We start from the raw sequence: 17,554 nt of genomic DNA, 5'->3' as shown, positions 1-17,554 counted from the left end.
GGATAGAGTGTATGTGTTTAACCCCTTCCTACTTTAGAGATATTATAAGAATATCTAAGCTGACAGATAGATATGGATAGATTGTATGTGTTTGACCCCTTTCTGCTTCAGAGATAATATAAGAATCTAAGCTAATAGACGTGGGATATATATAGATTGTATGTGTCTGACCCCTTCCTGCTTCAGAGATAATATAAGGATTTCGGCTGACAGAGGTTGGATATGGATAGCCTGTATGTGTTTGACCCCTTCCTACTCGAGGGATAATATAATGATATTTAGGCTGATGGCTGACTATGGATAGGGTGTATGTGTTTAACCCCTTCCTGCTTTAGAGATAATATAAGGATATCTAAGCTAACAGAGGTGTATTACAAATAGATTGTATGTGCTGACTCCCTTGATTCTATTTCTACTTAAGGGATAACTTGAGAATATCCAGACTGACAGATGAATATATATAGCTGGTATGTTTTCAGTTCCTTCCTACTTGAGGGATGAGACATACTAATTGCATCAAGTAAACACCTCTTTGTGTGTGATATACATGGTACTGCAGTATCAGCAAAGCCTCCTCGAGGTAAGAACCGAGGTCACTCTAAGGTTGTCTAGTGATATATGATATATTGATTTACTAGTATACCCGAATTATGCTGGTGAACAGATCGCGAAATCATTCGGCTTTCAGATTGGATACCGTTCTTTTTTTGCCTTGGTTCAGGTTTTCTCTATTTAATTAGGTTTCCCTCTACCGTTATGCAAATGCAAAGGCTTCTTCTATAATACTTATTCTGCTGTAGTTGCTCTATATAACCCCAGTACGTACAACGATAAGGTGTGGAGAAAAAGGGCTTCTGGGTGCATTTTCCGGACATACGAGGCCACTGTTCTATTGGGCCACGTTACATTCAGGCTAGTCGCCCAGTCCTGCATTAACCAAACCCGTTTAAGCATATCGACCGGTAAAATAAATGAGTCTAAAGAGGGGTCAAAGATACGATGTATTTAATATAAATCGTATACTGGTGGCCAACTTAAACCTAGGTTATTTCAAGTGCACTCAGTTGATATGCCATTGCGATCGATTTCGGGGGGCGTAAACCCCCAAAAATTTCGAGTCGTCATTGTCGGCGGTTCGATCGCTGGCCTGACTCTTGCCCATGCTTTAGCTGCCTACAGTATTGACTTTGTCGTTCTAGAGGCCCGTCAGGAAATTGCTCCAAATGTTGGCGCAAGTATTGGTTTCACCGGGAACTCCCCCCGGATCCTGGACCAGCTTGGTGTGTGGGATGAACTTGCGGAACTCGCAACCACCATAATCAACAACTATGCTTGGAACGATAAAGGCCATATGCTTGGATACACAGGAGCCTTCAAGCTATCTCAAGTTCGGTTGGTCCTATTCTCCCCTTGCTTTGTGGTGTATACTGTTGCTAAACCATGGTAGCCATGGATACCCAGTCATTTTCCTTATGCGACAGCAAGTGCTGGACGTGCTCTGGAATAAGTTGCCAGACAAGAGCCGTGTTCTAACTGGTAAAAAGGTGGTTAAGATGCAGCAGGCCTCCACAGAAGCGACTGTGCACTGCCTCGATGGGTCTACCTATACGGGTGATATCGTTGTTGGCGCCGATGGTGTGCACAGTATCATTCACAAAGAGATGTACCGACATATGGAAATGATGCAGCTGGGTGATTCATGGCTATCTGAAAATAAGAGTATCTGCAATGATTGATGATATCCTGCTTCAATGGTTTCTAACAATCAATATAGGGATGGTCACGCAATATCGCGGTGTCTTTGGTATTTCAAACTCGGTTGCAGGGATCAGAGAAGGAGAGATGCACAATATCTTTGTAAAGGGGGCTTCTATCCTTACTATTGGCTGCAAGGACCATGTGTTTTGGATCGTTGGAGTCAAGATGGAACGAACATACTACGCTCCAGAAGCTGTTCGTTTCGATCAGTCGCAACTGGAAAATGACCTTGCTTTTTTGATGAGCAAATACGTTTGCGCAGGAGTTCAGTTTAAGGAGGTATATCAACGAACTATTAGATGCAGCCATCTGCCTCTTGAAGAAGGTATATTTGAGCGATGGAATTACGGAAAGGTAGCCTGTATAGGGGACTCGGTTCACAAGGTACGACTATTCAGCGTATTTGATATGAATTTAATTAGCTGTTTCTGCTAACCCGATGTTAGATGACTCCAAATCTCGGCCAAGGAGGATCTTGCGCTATAGAAGACGCCGCAACCTTGGCCAATGCAATAATAGATATTGTGGAAAGCCTAGAAAAACAGCAGCTTCCAAATATCGAAAGCAGATTGGACTCCTGGGCAACTGTTAGCAAACCCAGGATGAGGCTTATATGTACACTATCAGAGATGGTGACTCGGATGCAATCGCTAGATAATGTGGTCTATAAGATTACTGGCCCAATCTTTTCCAAATACTATATGGACGCTTTTGCAGATCTCATATCGGACATGGGCGTGGGTGGAGAATGTATATCGTTTCTACCTCTACCCAAACGTCAAAGCACCGGGACAATACCGTTTGGGAAGCGACATTATATCGGTGCCCCGATTATACCATCCGGGCGTCTATTTTGGACAGTCCCGCTTCTGATTTGCTTCTCCTTGAGCATTATTATGTCTCCCGGAAAGGCCCCAGCTTCGAGCCCTTGGGACGTTTATTCTGCGCTTGCAGACTTGGGAACTTTTCAGGTTATTTGGGCCATGGAGAGCGCAAGGTTTTGCAACGCCATAACCTTTATGAGCTGGTAAGTCTTCTTCGCCTAATATTATTGGGATGCTGAAAAGCTAATCTCAACATCACCCCCAGTTGTCTTCCAATATATCTACTAGCCCACTCAAGCGTAGGGCTATGGAGAACAGTGCCAGCTTACTTTACATTCTACTATGTGTTCTCTGCATCAAAACGTCTCATTCCTGACAGCCGTCCTATACGATTATCATATGCCAAGTCGATGATCCCCGCACTGATAGTTGGCTTCTACGTACCTTCACTATGGGTTTGGACCTCGCAATGGTCTTCACTTCAGCTACTCCTTATCCCAGTTATTTTTAGCTTCTTGCATCGCTTCCTGGCCAGTTATGTACAGGATACGACGGTCGATGACAGAATAGAACGTCCAACGGCCGATTTGCCATGGATCAGGGCATCATGTGCTTTGACCGTTTTAATTTCTGTCGGCATCTCCATATGCAGGCATTTTGCGGTTCCTGAACAGGATAGACTGGTTCACTCTCTGTCTTTGGAGGCCATTTTAAACGCCCATACAATCGGTATTGGTAGCGCAGTGGTCTGGGTTATCTTGGAGTTGAAAGATGTGAGCGTAGAAAAGAAGCTACGTCTACCTTGGTTATACATATTTTTGGCTCTGCCTTTATGCCTTATCCTATTTGGACCAGCAGCCACGTTTGCTTTGGGATGGGGTCTGAGAGAGGAGATCCTGGCTAGAGATTATAGAGAGAAAGCGTCGACACATTTCGTCGCCTCTAGAGAACATGTCAGGTGAGGTGGTTTTCGTATAGATATCTGAGAAGATCCGTGGATTTTGTTCTCTTGGCAGGAATCTGCCAGTGCAACCAAATATGTTGTGTGTGATTGAATGCTTTGTTAACTAAATCACATAAAGTAAGATGGAAAGAGACCCAAGATCAATGATTTAATAGTGCGTTAAACCAGGGTTGATTGTGCAGAACCTTCTAGGTTACTGTAGATGTGAGCCTATTTGGAAATCTCTAGGTGGGACAGAGCTTCTTTTACTGTATGCCAATACGTGTATCTCCTAGTACATGATTTCCACGGTCCCACAGTGGTGAGACCGAACCTGGCGTAATGTATGGTGGGCCGCCTTCTCTAAGGTTTTTTCGCCAACATGCAACAAGGACGGGATGGCTGGCTCCGTGTCGTGAGGAATACGGACTTCTTCTACGACTTCGACACGCCCAACCCGGATGACCATAACGAGCGGGTTCATCGGGCGACTTGAGTGTTAGAGCTGCTGCTTGGGCGGTACAATCGTCGAAGTATGTCGAGTCGCCATCCCTGTTTGGCGAGACGATATAAGTTCATATATAAATTGCATGGATAGTAAGTCTCACGGTACAAGTGGTATTCAATTTACGCTTTTAGACAAGGATGACCTTGGTGTTGAAGCTCGCCTCTAACAGCATGAATACGTCGTGGTGGAAAGGAGGGAAGGGGATACATTTTAGCCGTGGTAAGCGAAAGGGCTGAAGGCAACCCCCAAATTCTGGCGAAGAGCATGTATGCCAGTGGGGCGGTTTGCAGTAGGTTCGTGAGGAGTAGGTAGCTGTCAGCTTGAGCCTTGACCCCCCTCCGATTAGCATCCCACATTCCTCGCAGCTACGCTTACAAACGAGACCAAAGAAGAGGTTTGGTACCATAGCTATGATCATATTCCTAGGCGCGCATGACTGTAGTGACAGTGGTTGATACAATATCTTCACATGTACGAGACACGAATAACAAACACAGCGTGTGATGTAGTGCCCAAGCTACCCCGATGAAACAAGTTCTCCTCCCATCATCGAAATCTATATCGGTCGTTCAGGCCCGAAACACAGCCCGAAATTGGAGGTGGAGAGGTCGGTCGAGATGGTCGAGGCGCCTGCTCGATGGGGATGTAGCGGTTGGACATTGTACGATTTAATGCTGCCAAAATCAAGTTAGACAGGCTGACGGTGATCAAAGATACACTGGACTCACGCTGCAAGAGGAGCAAGAGCAGCTAGAGCAGTTTCCACTGCAGCAGTTGCAAGCACAGGGAGACATTCTGAGGGTAGATATGAAGAGGTGGTTTGGTTGATAGAAGGATTGAAGGTTTGTGATGAGGATTGAGGAGCTTGGTTTGAGGATGGTGGATGGACTGAATCAGACAGGCATGGCATGGAGGTCCTATTTATACATTGCTGGGCTGTCATGGAGAGGACTGGGGCATGTCAATTTCATTGTTTAATGATCGAGTTCCGCGTGAACCGCTGAGAAAAACGGATCAGTCCCGCTCGGATCCCTCATCGTAATCTCTATATCCGACTCATGACTTGGTTCGCATCGGTTTGTGGGGAGGGGGCCTGTGGTGGAAGCTCAGAGATGTTGACTCGTAGCGAGGCTAGAACTAGACTGGACCTGAAACCCGGATGCTGTTTCTCCACATGGACAGATGGTAAGGAAAAAAAGGCAGCAAGGACGCGCCATCCGCCATATTTACCTGGCATGGGCCCTCGATGGAGACACTAAACGAAAGTGGGTGGTACGCCTTGTCTTTCCTTCATCATGGAGGCATGTCGTCCACGCCGATCACAATGTAGCAGAAAGGTCTGGAATGATAGCCAAAGAAAGCAGAAAAAAATCCCAAAGCATGGTCGCTGGGTGAGTGTCGAGCAGTTTTATATTATGTCCAGAGAGTGAAAAAATGAGAACCTTGAGGCCAGGAGAGAACCTTGGGAGCACATATATGCCCCTTACTGACACTTGGCCCTTCTTCGCAATTTGACAACTCGGGATATCTCCTCTAGTCATCTTCCTATCACTAATTCGATGACCGAGAGGAATTAATTATGATAACCGGACTGATCTACAGCGGTTGTAAAACTCTGACTTCATGCCGATTCCATGATGCCTGGCTCTATTATATTTTCATTACGTGTTCCTCTCTCACTAATCTCAAGGGAGAAAAAAGCAAAAAGGACCAAGCTCGCTTATAGAGTACGGTATTTATAATTTTCTTCTTACACATTACCACTCCCTACCAGGATCCTACAGAGGACTGTATACTCTATGCCCACAAAGGCTTAGTATCGTCAGCGTCCTAAACCAAAGTAGTGTCGACTTTGCCGTCTATCAGACAAACGAGATGAGCAGGGTATCCGACGAAAGGCAATACAGCTGACTCCTGTTAGCTCGGGGCCGGTGCATACAGGCCCACTGAACTATCCCGTAGTTGCAGGAACCACAAGATTGGAGGAGAAAATTGATCATGGCTGGTTATGGTGACGATCAGACATTGCCATATCACTGGATACACAGCATAGCTTTCCTTGGAAGGAGTAAATGCTGATAGACAGTGACCAGCCAAGCAATATCCCAATTCGCGGGGCTTCATAGTAGGCTGACTGCCAGGTTAGGTCATCTAGTTGCCTAGCTGTCTTTCTTCTTTTAGCAAGATACACCATCAAGCAACCCCACACGCCATGTTTAGTCCTCTGCATGGGGCTTGGCAGTAACATTAGTTTATCAATTACCAGATGAGATGTGTAATGCGCAATCGCCACGCTGGTACGTGTCAGGTTTGTTTCCCAGCTCCACTAGTCCGAAATTGAGCCAGTCCTAGAATAATTCTGTCAAATCAAGCTACTGTGGCTGGCCGATTCGCTTCTGCAATTCAGGAAGGTCAATGAACCAAAATGGGTTCGGAATTTCTGAATCAATTTGATTTCCTTGCCAACAAACAGACCGATATAGACTGTGGCCGTAGAGAAACCATACGTCTATAACTGTATAAAACATTTCAACTCCAGAGACAATGCAGCAGTTGGAATTTGAGTACGGTGTCTAGGTATAGAGCGCTAGAGGATTTAGAGTTAGTGTGTTTGATATAGGACAGGAAGTGTAATACTGACTATTGCAGAGGATTAATATCAGCGAATAGCGAGGGTACCATACTATAAATGGCTTTATAAGCGCAACTCTATCAAGGTAGTCTAGTTGCCTATGTTCATTGTATAGAAATATAGGTAATGTGCTTGTTTCATAGCTGAGATTATCTCTATTTTCTATAATATATGCCTAGATTCCGAGCGCAATTCTGACAATTACGAAGGACATAGCTAGTTCCCTCTCTATATACAAATAGGCAGAATATGTTGACTTTCATCGCCATGATTGCGTACGAAGCAACTAAGAAAATAATATTTGGCGTCGATCGAGCTACCCTGCCTTTAGATGCTGACAACTACTTACGGTCCCATCCACCGTTATGCAAAGGACTCAGGTTCTCTATAACACGTCTTCTTCTACTGTAAAGTTGGTGTAGATCGTCACACCTCTAATAAGTCAAATCCAGATGCTCAGTATTCACATCATCAGTCGCACATTCCTACACTACCAGCTGATACAGTCTATGAAGAAAATAGAGAGTTTGTCTGATTGAACTATCCCATGAAAATTGACTTTGCATCTTCCATTTGGGGTGCGATAGAGCTATCCTGGAACAAGTGTATAAAATACAATATTGAAGGCCCATGTAATCATGATTCTCAAAGCCAACGCTCAAGAGTTCGAGTTGTCAGCGCATGACCACGCAGATGAACCTGAAGCCGCCTTGCTAGAAGCAATGATATTGACAATGGAGCCGTATGTTCCAGCAACCATAAGAAAAGACCCACAGATAACGACGAGGATGCTCCAAGATGAAAGTAGAATCCATTTGAGGGTTGGTTGCTCTCTGCCGTTTTTCCAGTTATCATATAGCCACATGCACCCCATCGGCTGGAATGACATGAAAGTCCCCAGCAAGGCGCCGATGAGGGAAACGAGATCGCCAAAGATGGGGATCGCACTGGCAATGATGTAAGATAAAACTGTAGTGGCGAAGGTGCAGCTCAACCATGTTGCCCAATGTTTGAAAGAGTTGGCCGTGAGATGTTCGGACCCTCGTAATATGCGGACGAAAATATATTTGCTTGAGAACTATACTTGGTCAAAAGAAAGAAGTCGAGCTTAACCATTCGTGATCACTCACATGAAGGACGATGACCGTGCTGACTACCAGGCCAGGAAGTGCGATGCCATATGCCACCTTCTTGATCAATGTACCGGCAGATCCAAGGGCTGGTGATGCAACATATGAGCCGCAATAGTAATAAATGACGATACCAATAGAGACGTATATTGAAGTCACAGCAGATTGGCAGATAAGTAGGGATCTTGTGTAATTCGAGGGATTGCGCATTTCAGCCGCAATCGGAAAGAATCCTAATTGGCAATTATCAGCACACGAATTTTGATATTGGAACATAGTATTTCCTTTGCCAGGGACCAATGGTTGCCCATGGTAGCCTCGTCACTCGATCTGCCTCAAGGAGAGAAAAGATAGGGTAGACTGACCAGGAGTACCAGAGTACGCAAAGACAATGGATGAGACTGCAGTAATTGCCTGGGTGAACGATGGATTGCCAACAAGCTTGTAGTCCGATACCCAGGGTCCGTCGCCCTTGGGCGCTGTTGGAGGCCGATCCTGGAGACCGACTGCGATCGTGGCCATCATAACTAGGGACCCTTGAGTATGTACTCCGAAGCAGGTTACAAGGATCTACCCACCAGCAGTGAAGACCGAGCCCACTCCAACCCAAGCAGTCCATTTGATTTTTCCCAAGGTGCGGATGCTGGCCATGCTGAATGAAGCGATTGCAGATACTGCAACAAAGACAGCAGTGCATGTCCCGTGAGCTGATACTGCGTTCAGCCCAATGGATGTGCTCAAGAGCCCAGAACCAGAACAGAAAATCCAGTCTGACATGTATTGGTTAGAAACAACGACAGAAACCATGCTTCGTTCAGGACCCACAGATGCAAACCCCGATACCAAGGACCTCGCGGCCTACTCGGCCGAACATCAATTCTCCTGCATCGTCGATGGCGTACACCTCAGGATGCTTCAACTTGAAAGTACCGATAACGTAGTTCGACCAGGTGGTGATGGTTGCAAGCGCAAGCAGGCATATGATGCCTGGGATTAGTCCCAGGGAATCAAGAACATGGGGAATGGAAAGAACTCCAAGGCCAAACTGAGTCTTCATCATGAGAGCCACTGTTCCTAGCCATCCAACCTATCTGTCGTTAGATATTTGAGTCCGAGTTGGATACGGTGTACTCACATTTCGGTAATTCGGCCCTGATTCAGTGATCTCGCCAAAGACTGCATCTTGTGTTATGGGAGGAGCATCCAGAGGTCTCGATGACTTTTCCGTCAAGTCAGCCTTTGGATCATTAAGTTCCGACATGGTGTATCGTGGTAGGAAGGAATATTGTCTAGAATACGTGGTTGGGGATAAACGGGCTTGTTGTAGACATTGTGATATGGGACAAGCAAAGATAAATATCTTGGTAGTGAAAACCCCGATGGTTAGTCTTATATACGATTCAGGAACCTTATTTGTGTTTAGGATTCTCCGGTAACTCCGGAAAGACATACCTTTACTAGATATCTAGGTGACGAGTAGTAAGTTATCATTGGACAGTGTCAATCGCGAATAATGTAGTGACCTGCAAGATAATCATATCTCCCAACTTGACTATACATCCATACGGCAGCTATGCTAAGAGTGCAGAAAAGCAACACCTATTTACAATCTAAGACGATGAGATTGTCCCTAGACGTAAGAAGAAAGACTTCAAATTGTTTTTCAAGAGGCCGCGTGCCGCAGAGAGTATGCGAGGGGGATCTGGGGTACTACCAGGGACAGGAGGTCTGATACCCCATCCCGTTGCCGAGACGCGGCATCCCCAGATGAACCAGGGAAGATCCACAAGTGACCGGCTCCAAAGTCCAAACTCGCCTTGACCATGGTTGGTCGGTCTCCGTCGATGTGGGGTGGGTGGGACTTCGCGCTACGGCCTTTACATCCGATGCCATTGAGAAGACTCCAAACCTTCCTCAATTGCAAGTCCCCCTCCCCAGACTCTACTCGTGGATTTACTCGATTGGACCCGAGAACCTGTGCCGCTGACAGCATGAAGAACTTCGCCTCCGATCTTTGAGAGCTATAGCCGGCATCGGGGTGGATACGAGGTACTAGCTCGGAGAGACCTGCCTCGACAGTAATCGGCCGGGTAGATTAACTACAGAGGCAGTGCGCAACATTTGACAAACATCATATCGCCAATCTGCGAAGTTGTTCTCATCGGCCTACTCGCTGATATCCCCGCATCTGGGTTTCAGTACTCACCAGCTGTCGCGGCTCCACTCCATCCGCGCCCCCACACGAGCCAACGTCCTCCTCTAAAGCCCTTCTGCTCGAAACTGACCGTTCCTTGAGGCAAGATGCCTCCCAAAGATGCTGTGGAAAGACGCTCGCTAAGAGCAAGTAAGCGTGTGGCTAGAGCGTACGTCCTCCCCCAGGCTCGGGAAACAATATTCTAATGGCAACTTGAACAAGCGAACAGTTGCAGAAGATGTCGTGACCAAAAGATTAGATGCACGGGCTCACATCCCTGCGACCAGTGTAGCAAGCGGAATTCAGCTTGTCATTTCGAGAGCCTGTCAGAAACGGTTCTGGTCACACGAAGGTGGGTGAAGAGATCAGCTATCATCCACCTCCAGATCTAATGACCCCAATCGAGACAGATATATTAATAGCCTCCACGACCGACTAGCTACCTTACAGCACAGAGTGAACCAACCAGCTGCTTTGCAATCGACCCCTAAACAGCCTTCCATCCTCCCATGTGAGCGTCATTGCCAGCGGGATGATTCTTGACCCGAAACCGCTAATGCTGTCTCTAGGTGATAACGCGACATCCTTGCTATCGTCAGCCGAGAGTGAGGACCAAGGCCTGCACTTTAGACATGTCACTACAACGACATCCAGAAGCCAAGGTGGAGTGGAAGTCAAGGCGCCTCTGACAAATCCACTCGCATTTCACATCACAGACTGGGTTCCAGGCCCTATGGGAACACCGGGTGAACCTTCCAACTTGCATAGGAGAGCATGAGTGTTATTCTGACTAGTATAATAGTTTTCATGGGCACGTCATCTAGTTGGGCCTTCGCTCGACGAGTGCTGGGAATGACCCACGAGAAACTGACTGGGTCGTCGCTGTTTCCCGATCCAGCGAATCTGCTCTTTGATGATCATGTTTACGATCTCAAGTGGGATGGAAACAAAGCAAACTATCCACAGGACCTTTTTGACGTCTCGAACCTTCCAACACCGGAATTCGCCAAGTATCTTATCAGTTCGGTCAAGTTCCACTGTGGACAGCTGTTCTATCTATTTGACGAGGACCGTTTCATGGAGAAGTTTGCAGTGTTCCAGCAAAATCCAGTGAAAGAAGCTCGATCTTCGCCTTTGTGGTTTTGCCACTATCTTCTGATTCTTGCATTTGGAAAAATATTTGTGGTTCAATCAACCCGATCGCGGGTCCCAGTCGGCGCAGAACACTTTGTCCAAGCCATGCAATGCATGCCGGACTTTAACTTCTTTGACGGCGATCCGATTGAGATGATACAGGTCATGTGCTGTGCTGCATTGTATCTCCAGTCCGTCCACAGCCGTGGCCCGGCCCATCGCATGGTAAGAATGAAGCGCCATTCTTCTATTAAGTTCGGGGTTGATGGTTTTAGATTGGTAATGCGCTCCGCCACGCACTGGGATATGGCATGTATACTGAAATGCATGGGATCTGTCTTAATCAAGACTACGTGCAGCGAAGCAGCCTTGTGTGGTGGACTTGCTACGTCCTTGAACGCCGCATGTCGTCTCTTTTAGGAGTGCCCATGGGGATTTCAGAAGAGAGCATCAGTGCTTCATTTCCTTCGATATCCACGCATATCCAAGGCGCAAATGTCCTAGAGATGCAAGTTATGTTATGCCAAATACTGGCAAAAGTGGACCTGAGTACGTTCATACTACCATGGACGCGTTTATTTGCTAACAAAAGGTTAGCTGTATATGGCAGTGAAGGAAAAGTCGATAGTCGCTATCTCAGCGCTACTCAGTCTGTTCTCCGAGACATTGCCCATGTCACTGAACAATTGAATAGCTCTTTCAACCTATATACCAAGGGTTCCATGAGCGGTACGTCGCGAATATCGGCACATTTGTACATTTTTCAGCATCAGGTATATCATCTTCAAAGCAATGTCTGCGAAAAAAATGCTGACCTCTGTATTTAGTGTATCATTCTCACGACAAGGCCCCTTTTGTACATTTTCCTCCAATCCAAACTGGGCCTGTCTGACCCTGCGTTGATGGACTGGCTTCAAGCGGGGACTGTGAAGGCTCTCCTTCACATCTGTGTGGAGTCCTCTCAACAGATCCTAAGAATCCTATCAAATTTACTAGAACAAGGGATTTTGGGTAGGCAGCCGACCTTCTCTCTATATATAAGGTGACCCTCACTGACTATGAGCTACGTAAGAAACCTTTCTCCCTTTCGACATGGACGCGGCATCTACAGCCACGATCTCGCTTTTGCTGGCGGCTGCAATTGATCCATCCCTACTACGAGATCACTCACCTTGGTCACAACGTGCGTACGCTATTTTCGATGATATGACCGCTCGCGGCAACCTTTCGGCCAGACTTATCAGGTCGGAGTTGAAGCAATTAGACAGTGAACTTTCTCAGCTGGCGATGAAAGGGAATATGGCAACGGTCCTACCAACACACGCTCCTCGTGAATCGAGAGAGGGGGATAATCCTGTAGCCATGGTTCCTCCGGTCGAGTCGGGTGAGCATAGCCACTCACTGGGGTCGAAGTCTGCGGAAGGATTTGAGGAACATTACGAACTCAGACCAGATCAGTTGATGGACCTGGCCAATTCCTTAGACCTGAATAGTCTTACTTGGCCGTTTCCTTCGGTTGATGATCTGTCAGACCTGGATATATGACTATATAATGAGCGTAGAAGTTCGACTGGGAAAATTGCACCCCTTCATTCTCAATTCAATTACATTTATGTCTCTCATCTTCTTTACCTTTCCGTCTAGCATTCATAGCCCCCATGGTGGCGACCCTTATTATAGAACGTCCAATATGCTGAACCCGCCATCACTAACGTCGTTCGCCTGCATTTCCAATGCTGTATGACCTAGTGGCCGTAGTCTACTACCCCTCATTCCCACCCTGCGGTAATGTCCCGATATCCCAACTTTGGTCACCGGGGTTGACACTAGGGCACTGTCCGTATTTACTCCGATTATGGGGCCGGTAGAACTACTACGGATGATGTTCCGCTATCCAATCAAATCAGGGAATCGGAGGAAAAGGCCGTAGTGTTATCAGATGCTTGGCGAAGCCCGACCCAACCAGCCAAAGCCTTTCCACGTATCTTTTGGCCCGTGCTTTAAGCAGAGACGTGCTCACGTTCTCATGCGCCACCGGTAGCTAAGACCGAGAATGTGGGGACTGAATCTGTCGGGGCTGAAGGCCGCATGAGGATGCAGCTCGAATCAGACTGTGCAGTGACAGAGTCGAGCTCATCATCTCTCCAATGTCTGATATTGTGGACTACACAAGAAGCGGACCATCTCCGATGCCTATCATTGAGGAGGGGTAAACTATCAATACCATAGGACGCAAAAAGGTATATATATGCCTCGTACTGACGACCTCATATGCTATTACTCATTCAACCCTCAGTGGTCCAAACTTCTTCTCTTTCATCTCCTTCTCAGCTTCCCGACAAAACAGCCATGGAACGATATGATGTTGCCGTTGTCGGCCTTGGTGCCCTCGGAAGCGGAGCAGCATACCAAGCAGCCGTGAAAGGAGCCAAAGTCATCGGCTTCGAACAATTCGAGTTGGGCCATGTACGCGGAGCCTCCCATGATACTTCGCGTATCGTAAGAACCTCATACGGCAACCCCGAATTCGTTGCGCTTGCACGGTCCGCGTACAAAGACTGGGCCGACTTGGAAAGACGGTCAGGTTTGAACCTATTGGACATAACTGGCGGCGTTGTATTCCTTCCTAGAGGCGGACCAACCCCCTCCAGCGACTTCACAAGGAGTCTCGACGCCAATGGTGTTCCTTACGAGCTTCTCGATTCCAAGGAAGTCAATCGACGCTGGCCCGGGTTCAACATCCCCGAGGGGATTGACGCCGTGTACACGGCAGATACGGGTATCGTGCATGCTTCCAAAGCCGTGACGACCATGCAATACCAAGCTCGCGCCAATGGGGCAGTCCTACGAGAGAAGACGCGCGTGGACCGCCTGATACCAGACGGCGACGGAGTGATCATCGAAACGTCCAAGGAACGAGTCCGCGCTGGAAAAGTGATCCTTGCCGCCGACGCATGGATCAACAAACTTCTGGCACCACTTGGCGCCGAGATCCCCCTTACCGTCATGCAGGAGCAGATCACCTACTTCAAACCAGCGAACCCAGCTCTTTACGAACCAGAGCGATTCCCCGTGTGGATCTGGGGCGGCGAGAAATGGTTCTACGGGTTCCCGACCTACGGCGAGCCAACCATCAAGGCAGGCCAGGATGCCCAGATGAATATTATGTCGCCTGATAATCGTACCTTTGTTCCCTCACCCGAGGCATTCAAGACTCTCAAGGACCACATGGATACTATCATCCCCGGTCATGGTCAGGACCTGCGAACCGTCACCTGTCAATATTCTATCACGCCAGACCGTCAGTTCATTATTGGCCCGATTCAAAAGAACCCCAACATTATTGTCGCCCTGGGTAATGGTCACGCGTTCAAGTTCGCTCCTGCTATCGGCCGCGTGGTGGCAGAGCTCGCTATTGACGGAAAGACGACTGACGATATCTCTAAGTTTCCTGTACCGACTCCGGCGGGCTCTAGCAAACTATAGTTGAATGGCGTGTACTGCTAGTTGTGGATGGTTATATTGATAATGTTAGCTTAGATCGTTCAGAGTAAAAGGTTTTATTATAAGTAGTACATCCCACTCCACAATAACGGGTTCTTATCGATTTCTGCCCGCAGACATCCTGTTTTACTCCCAAGTATTTAGGATCCCTGTACTTGGTCATAAGACATCAGTATAAATACTGAGAAATAGATGTATTCTATATATTTCTCTATAAAGTGTAGCTATTAAAAACAAAAATGACTTGAGAAATAGCTGTACACTATATGTAATAGATTGTATTATGACCCCTAAAACTAGGCACTACAGCCCCTAAAGTCTATCTACTGTAGCCCCTAAACCAAGCTTAGTAAAAAGACAGTAAGTTTGCGGAAGCTATTTTAGCGTAGACAATATATACCATCGGTATTATCCTTACATTTTGTTTCAGTATTTCTACTTAGACTTTCTTAGAAATAGTACTTAATTTTTTACTTTACGTCAAAGAATCTATAGAATATTTATTTCTTAAGCCCCTTTGATATAATATCCTGCGATACAGTGTATTCCTAGTCGGTAAATAGACTTAATGAGGAGAGCCGTTGTTGCGGAGTGGCTGCTATGAGCCCCCATCGATAGCACTAAGCGTTGTGGGGATGGACCGAGTATAGCCTAGGGAAACATATAGTACAAATACTACGGCGAACCATAGAGACCAGATATGTAGGCCACGGCTACGGGGCTGCGACGATCTCTCTCAGCCGTCAGTTACTTAGTCCTCGTCGGGATTTCAGGCATTCATCATAGTGGGTCAAACAAAATTCACAAAAATGGGGGCCATAAACTTAGGTATAAGTTCACTCCTGACGCTCACCATCAATTACTGCGACAACTAATATGGAAGCTACTAATCATTTGAAGTCACCACACATGCAAAAGTAAGTCGCACCGAATGGACCAAGACTGCGCCCCACTAACACCGCCCAGTATGTTCCCTACGTTGCCAATGGATTGTTGGATAGCCATCACGGACTTTTTAAGGCCGGGCGACATCGTGTCACTTTCTGCAGTATGCAGAGACCTGCATATATCTCTTCGTCCCTTGGTTTATAATAGGGTCTCTTGGGAATGGGAATCAGTGCCCGTTGAACGCATCCTCCAACTGCTGCGAACTGTCCTGCAGAATCCAGAACTAGCCCTGTTAATACATCATATCACTATTATGTCTCCCCCAAGAAATGCCCTTCTGCACGACTGGAATCAAGCCAAGGTGAAGCCCGAGTTTATGAAGGACGCAACCGTTGGTTTTGCGGACGTAGTGGAGCTTGCCCAGACACTGGTTAAGAACGCTGAATTTCCCGACGCATCAAAGTGGAATGAAGCTCTTGGGGATGGCAATCCTTATGCCTTTGTCGCCATTTTGCTCTCCCAGTTACACGATTTAAAATCTCTTCGACTGGACTATTCCTTTATCTGGAAGCTGGGATTTCCAGGGCTAATGATGAAACATGCCCTTTTTTCCGCCCCAGAAGGCCTGCTATCAAGATTTACCCACCTTAGTATAGTGGATTATGGCAGCAATGTGCCCATCGCTGAGGAGTTTGATGGTCTATATAATGATTTTGATACCACAGCCGGCTACCCTCTGTGTGACCCTGCTCAATTTATGGCATGGTTTTACTTACCAGCCATTCAATCCTTATCAATCTGGCTACGGAGCTTTCAGGATGTTATTGCTGATTATAACAGCCAGCAGGCTAATCTCGGCCAGCTGCAGACACTTGTTCTTGCTCGTACAACAATTACAGATGATGAAGTACAAGACATACTGGCCCAAATGGCCTCTCTGAAAATGCTCCATTTGGGCCTAGCATATCGATGGCATGATGAGATAATCCTGGAAGTTCCAGATTTTATCATTGAAGGCCTGGAGTCTGTTAGTCAGACTGTGGAAACACTATCCTTAGGGCTAGAGTATTACCCATACAACGAGGGATATTATTCTTTTGACTGCCAAGATGAATACTCAAGAGAACAATTCCAAGGATTTTTACAGAAATTTCCCCGTCTACGCTCTGCAGAGGTCCCGATTACCCTCCTGGCAGGAATGAATACGGACAATACTGTTAATATTGGGAGCTTCTTGCCGCCTACACTGGAAGAACTGTGTCTTCACTGGGACTGTGAAGAAGTGCTTCGGGGGTTGTCAGAATCGGAGTTTTATGACTGTGTGTGGCGTTTGCTGGATGACCTGCATTCACATTCTCCTAACCTCAAGCGCATCATAATCCGGCAGATGGTGTGCTCTCCAGCTACAAGGGAGAAACGCACGAAAGAGCATGCAAAGCTACAGGTAGCATATGCTCAGGCTGGAATTGAGCTTCAGGCGGTCTTTGACTATTTATCTCCCGGCCTGTGGACACAAGACGGCTATGTATGATGGAAAAATAGATATCATGGCAGTGGTTAAGATACATCTTTTTCTTGTTCCTAGGCTTATTTAGGTTCATGGTTGATATTGTCGTAAGATTACTTGATCCTAAACATACAAAGCTTCTTCAAAGTTGCGGACGGTTATATTAATAAGGCTAACATCACAAGATAGAGTAAGAAACAAGTTTTCCAACATCTTCAAATCCCACTATATATAACGCCGCCCCACCACCAGCCATTCCTCTCTCACGCCATTACAAACTGTTGAGTTGTACTAGGAACCAACGTCTGGGTGACAGGCCTACTTCCACGTCCCGCAACACCTGGATCCCCATGAGGATGGCCTCTCTGCCTCATCCAGGTCCCACTACACAGTCTATATACTGCTTTAGGCTTGCCAGGTCACCTCCCTCTTTCCTTGGTTTTTCTTCTTCTTGTCCTCTGCCTCCTTCTTTTTCTTGGCCTCTGCCTCCTTTTCTTCTTATCCTCGGCCTCCTTCTTCTTCTTCTCTGCTC

The 17,554-nt window shown here is 46.8% G+C and overlaps 5 protein-coding genes across 5 annotated transcripts; 4 read left to right on the top strand and 1 right to left on the bottom strand.

The window, feature by feature from the left end:
* Positions 1–1,069: 1,069 nt before the first annotated feature.
* On the top strand, positions 1,070–3,538 carry ANOM_009871 (FAD-dependent oxidoreductase; the record flags this gene model as incomplete). The annotated part of the gene is made up of 5 exons (XM_015555127.1): positions 1,070–1,392; positions 1,448–1,692; positions 1,775–2,142; positions 2,205–2,785; positions 2,848–3,538. Coding segments are annotated over 5 exons (2,208 nt in total), but the record flags the coding sequence as incomplete, so codon positions are not given.
* Positions 3,539–7,323: 3,785 nt separating this feature from the next.
* On the bottom strand, positions 7,324–9,056 carry ANOM_009870 (amino acid transporter; the record flags this gene model as incomplete). The annotated part of the gene is made up of 6 exons (XM_015555126.1): positions 7,324–7,743; positions 7,796–8,028; positions 8,161–8,322; positions 8,374–8,565; positions 8,621–8,882; positions 8,931–9,056. The coding sequence occupies 6 exons, from the start codon at positions 9,054–9,056 to the stop codon at positions 7,324–7,326; spliced, it is 1,395 nt and encodes a 464-aa protein (XP_015403187.1).
* Positions 9,057–10,096: 1,040 nt separating this feature from the next.
* Positions 10,097–12,668, top strand: ANOM_009869 (fungal specific transcription factor domain-containing protein; the record flags this gene model as incomplete). The annotated part of the gene is made up of 9 exons (XM_015555125.1): positions 10,097–10,139; positions 10,219–10,341; positions 10,396–10,500; positions 10,559–10,735; positions 10,792–11,348; positions 11,399–11,672; positions 11,721–11,896; positions 11,951–12,134; positions 12,196–12,668. 9 exons carry the CDS (start codon positions 10,097–10,099, stop codon positions 12,666–12,668), a joined length of 2,112 nt encoding a protein of 703 aa, XP_015403193.1.
* An 804-nt stretch (positions 12,669–13,472) lies between these two features.
* On the top strand, positions 13,473–14,609 carry ANOM_009868 (uncharacterized protein; the record flags this gene model as incomplete). Its single annotated transcript, XM_015555124.1, has 1 exon — positions 13,473–14,609. The coding sequence occupies one exon, from the start codon at positions 13,473–13,475 to the stop codon at positions 14,607–14,609; it is 1,137 nt and encodes a 378-aa protein (XP_015403195.1).
* Positions 14,610–15,828: 1,219 nt separating this feature from the next.
* ANOM_009867 (uncharacterized protein) lies at positions 15,829–17,046 on the top strand (the record flags this gene model as incomplete). Its single annotated transcript, XM_015555123.1, has 1 exon — positions 15,829–17,046. The coding sequence occupies one exon, from the start codon at positions 15,829–15,831 to the stop codon at positions 17,044–17,046; it is 1,218 nt and encodes a 405-aa protein (XP_015403194.1).
* Between the last annotated feature and the right edge of the window lie 508 nt (positions 17,047–17,554).

Source organism: Aspergillus nomiae (assembly GCF_001204775.2).
Source record: "Aspergillus nomiae NRRL 13137 chromosome Unknown contig00361, whole genome shotgun sequence".
Taxonomy (NCBI): Eukaryota; Fungi; Ascomycota; class Eurotiomycetes; order Eurotiales; family Aspergillaceae; genus Aspergillus; species Aspergillus nomiae.
Note: the sequence above shows the minus strand (reverse complement) of the source record. Positions and strands in the feature narration are given on the sequence as shown.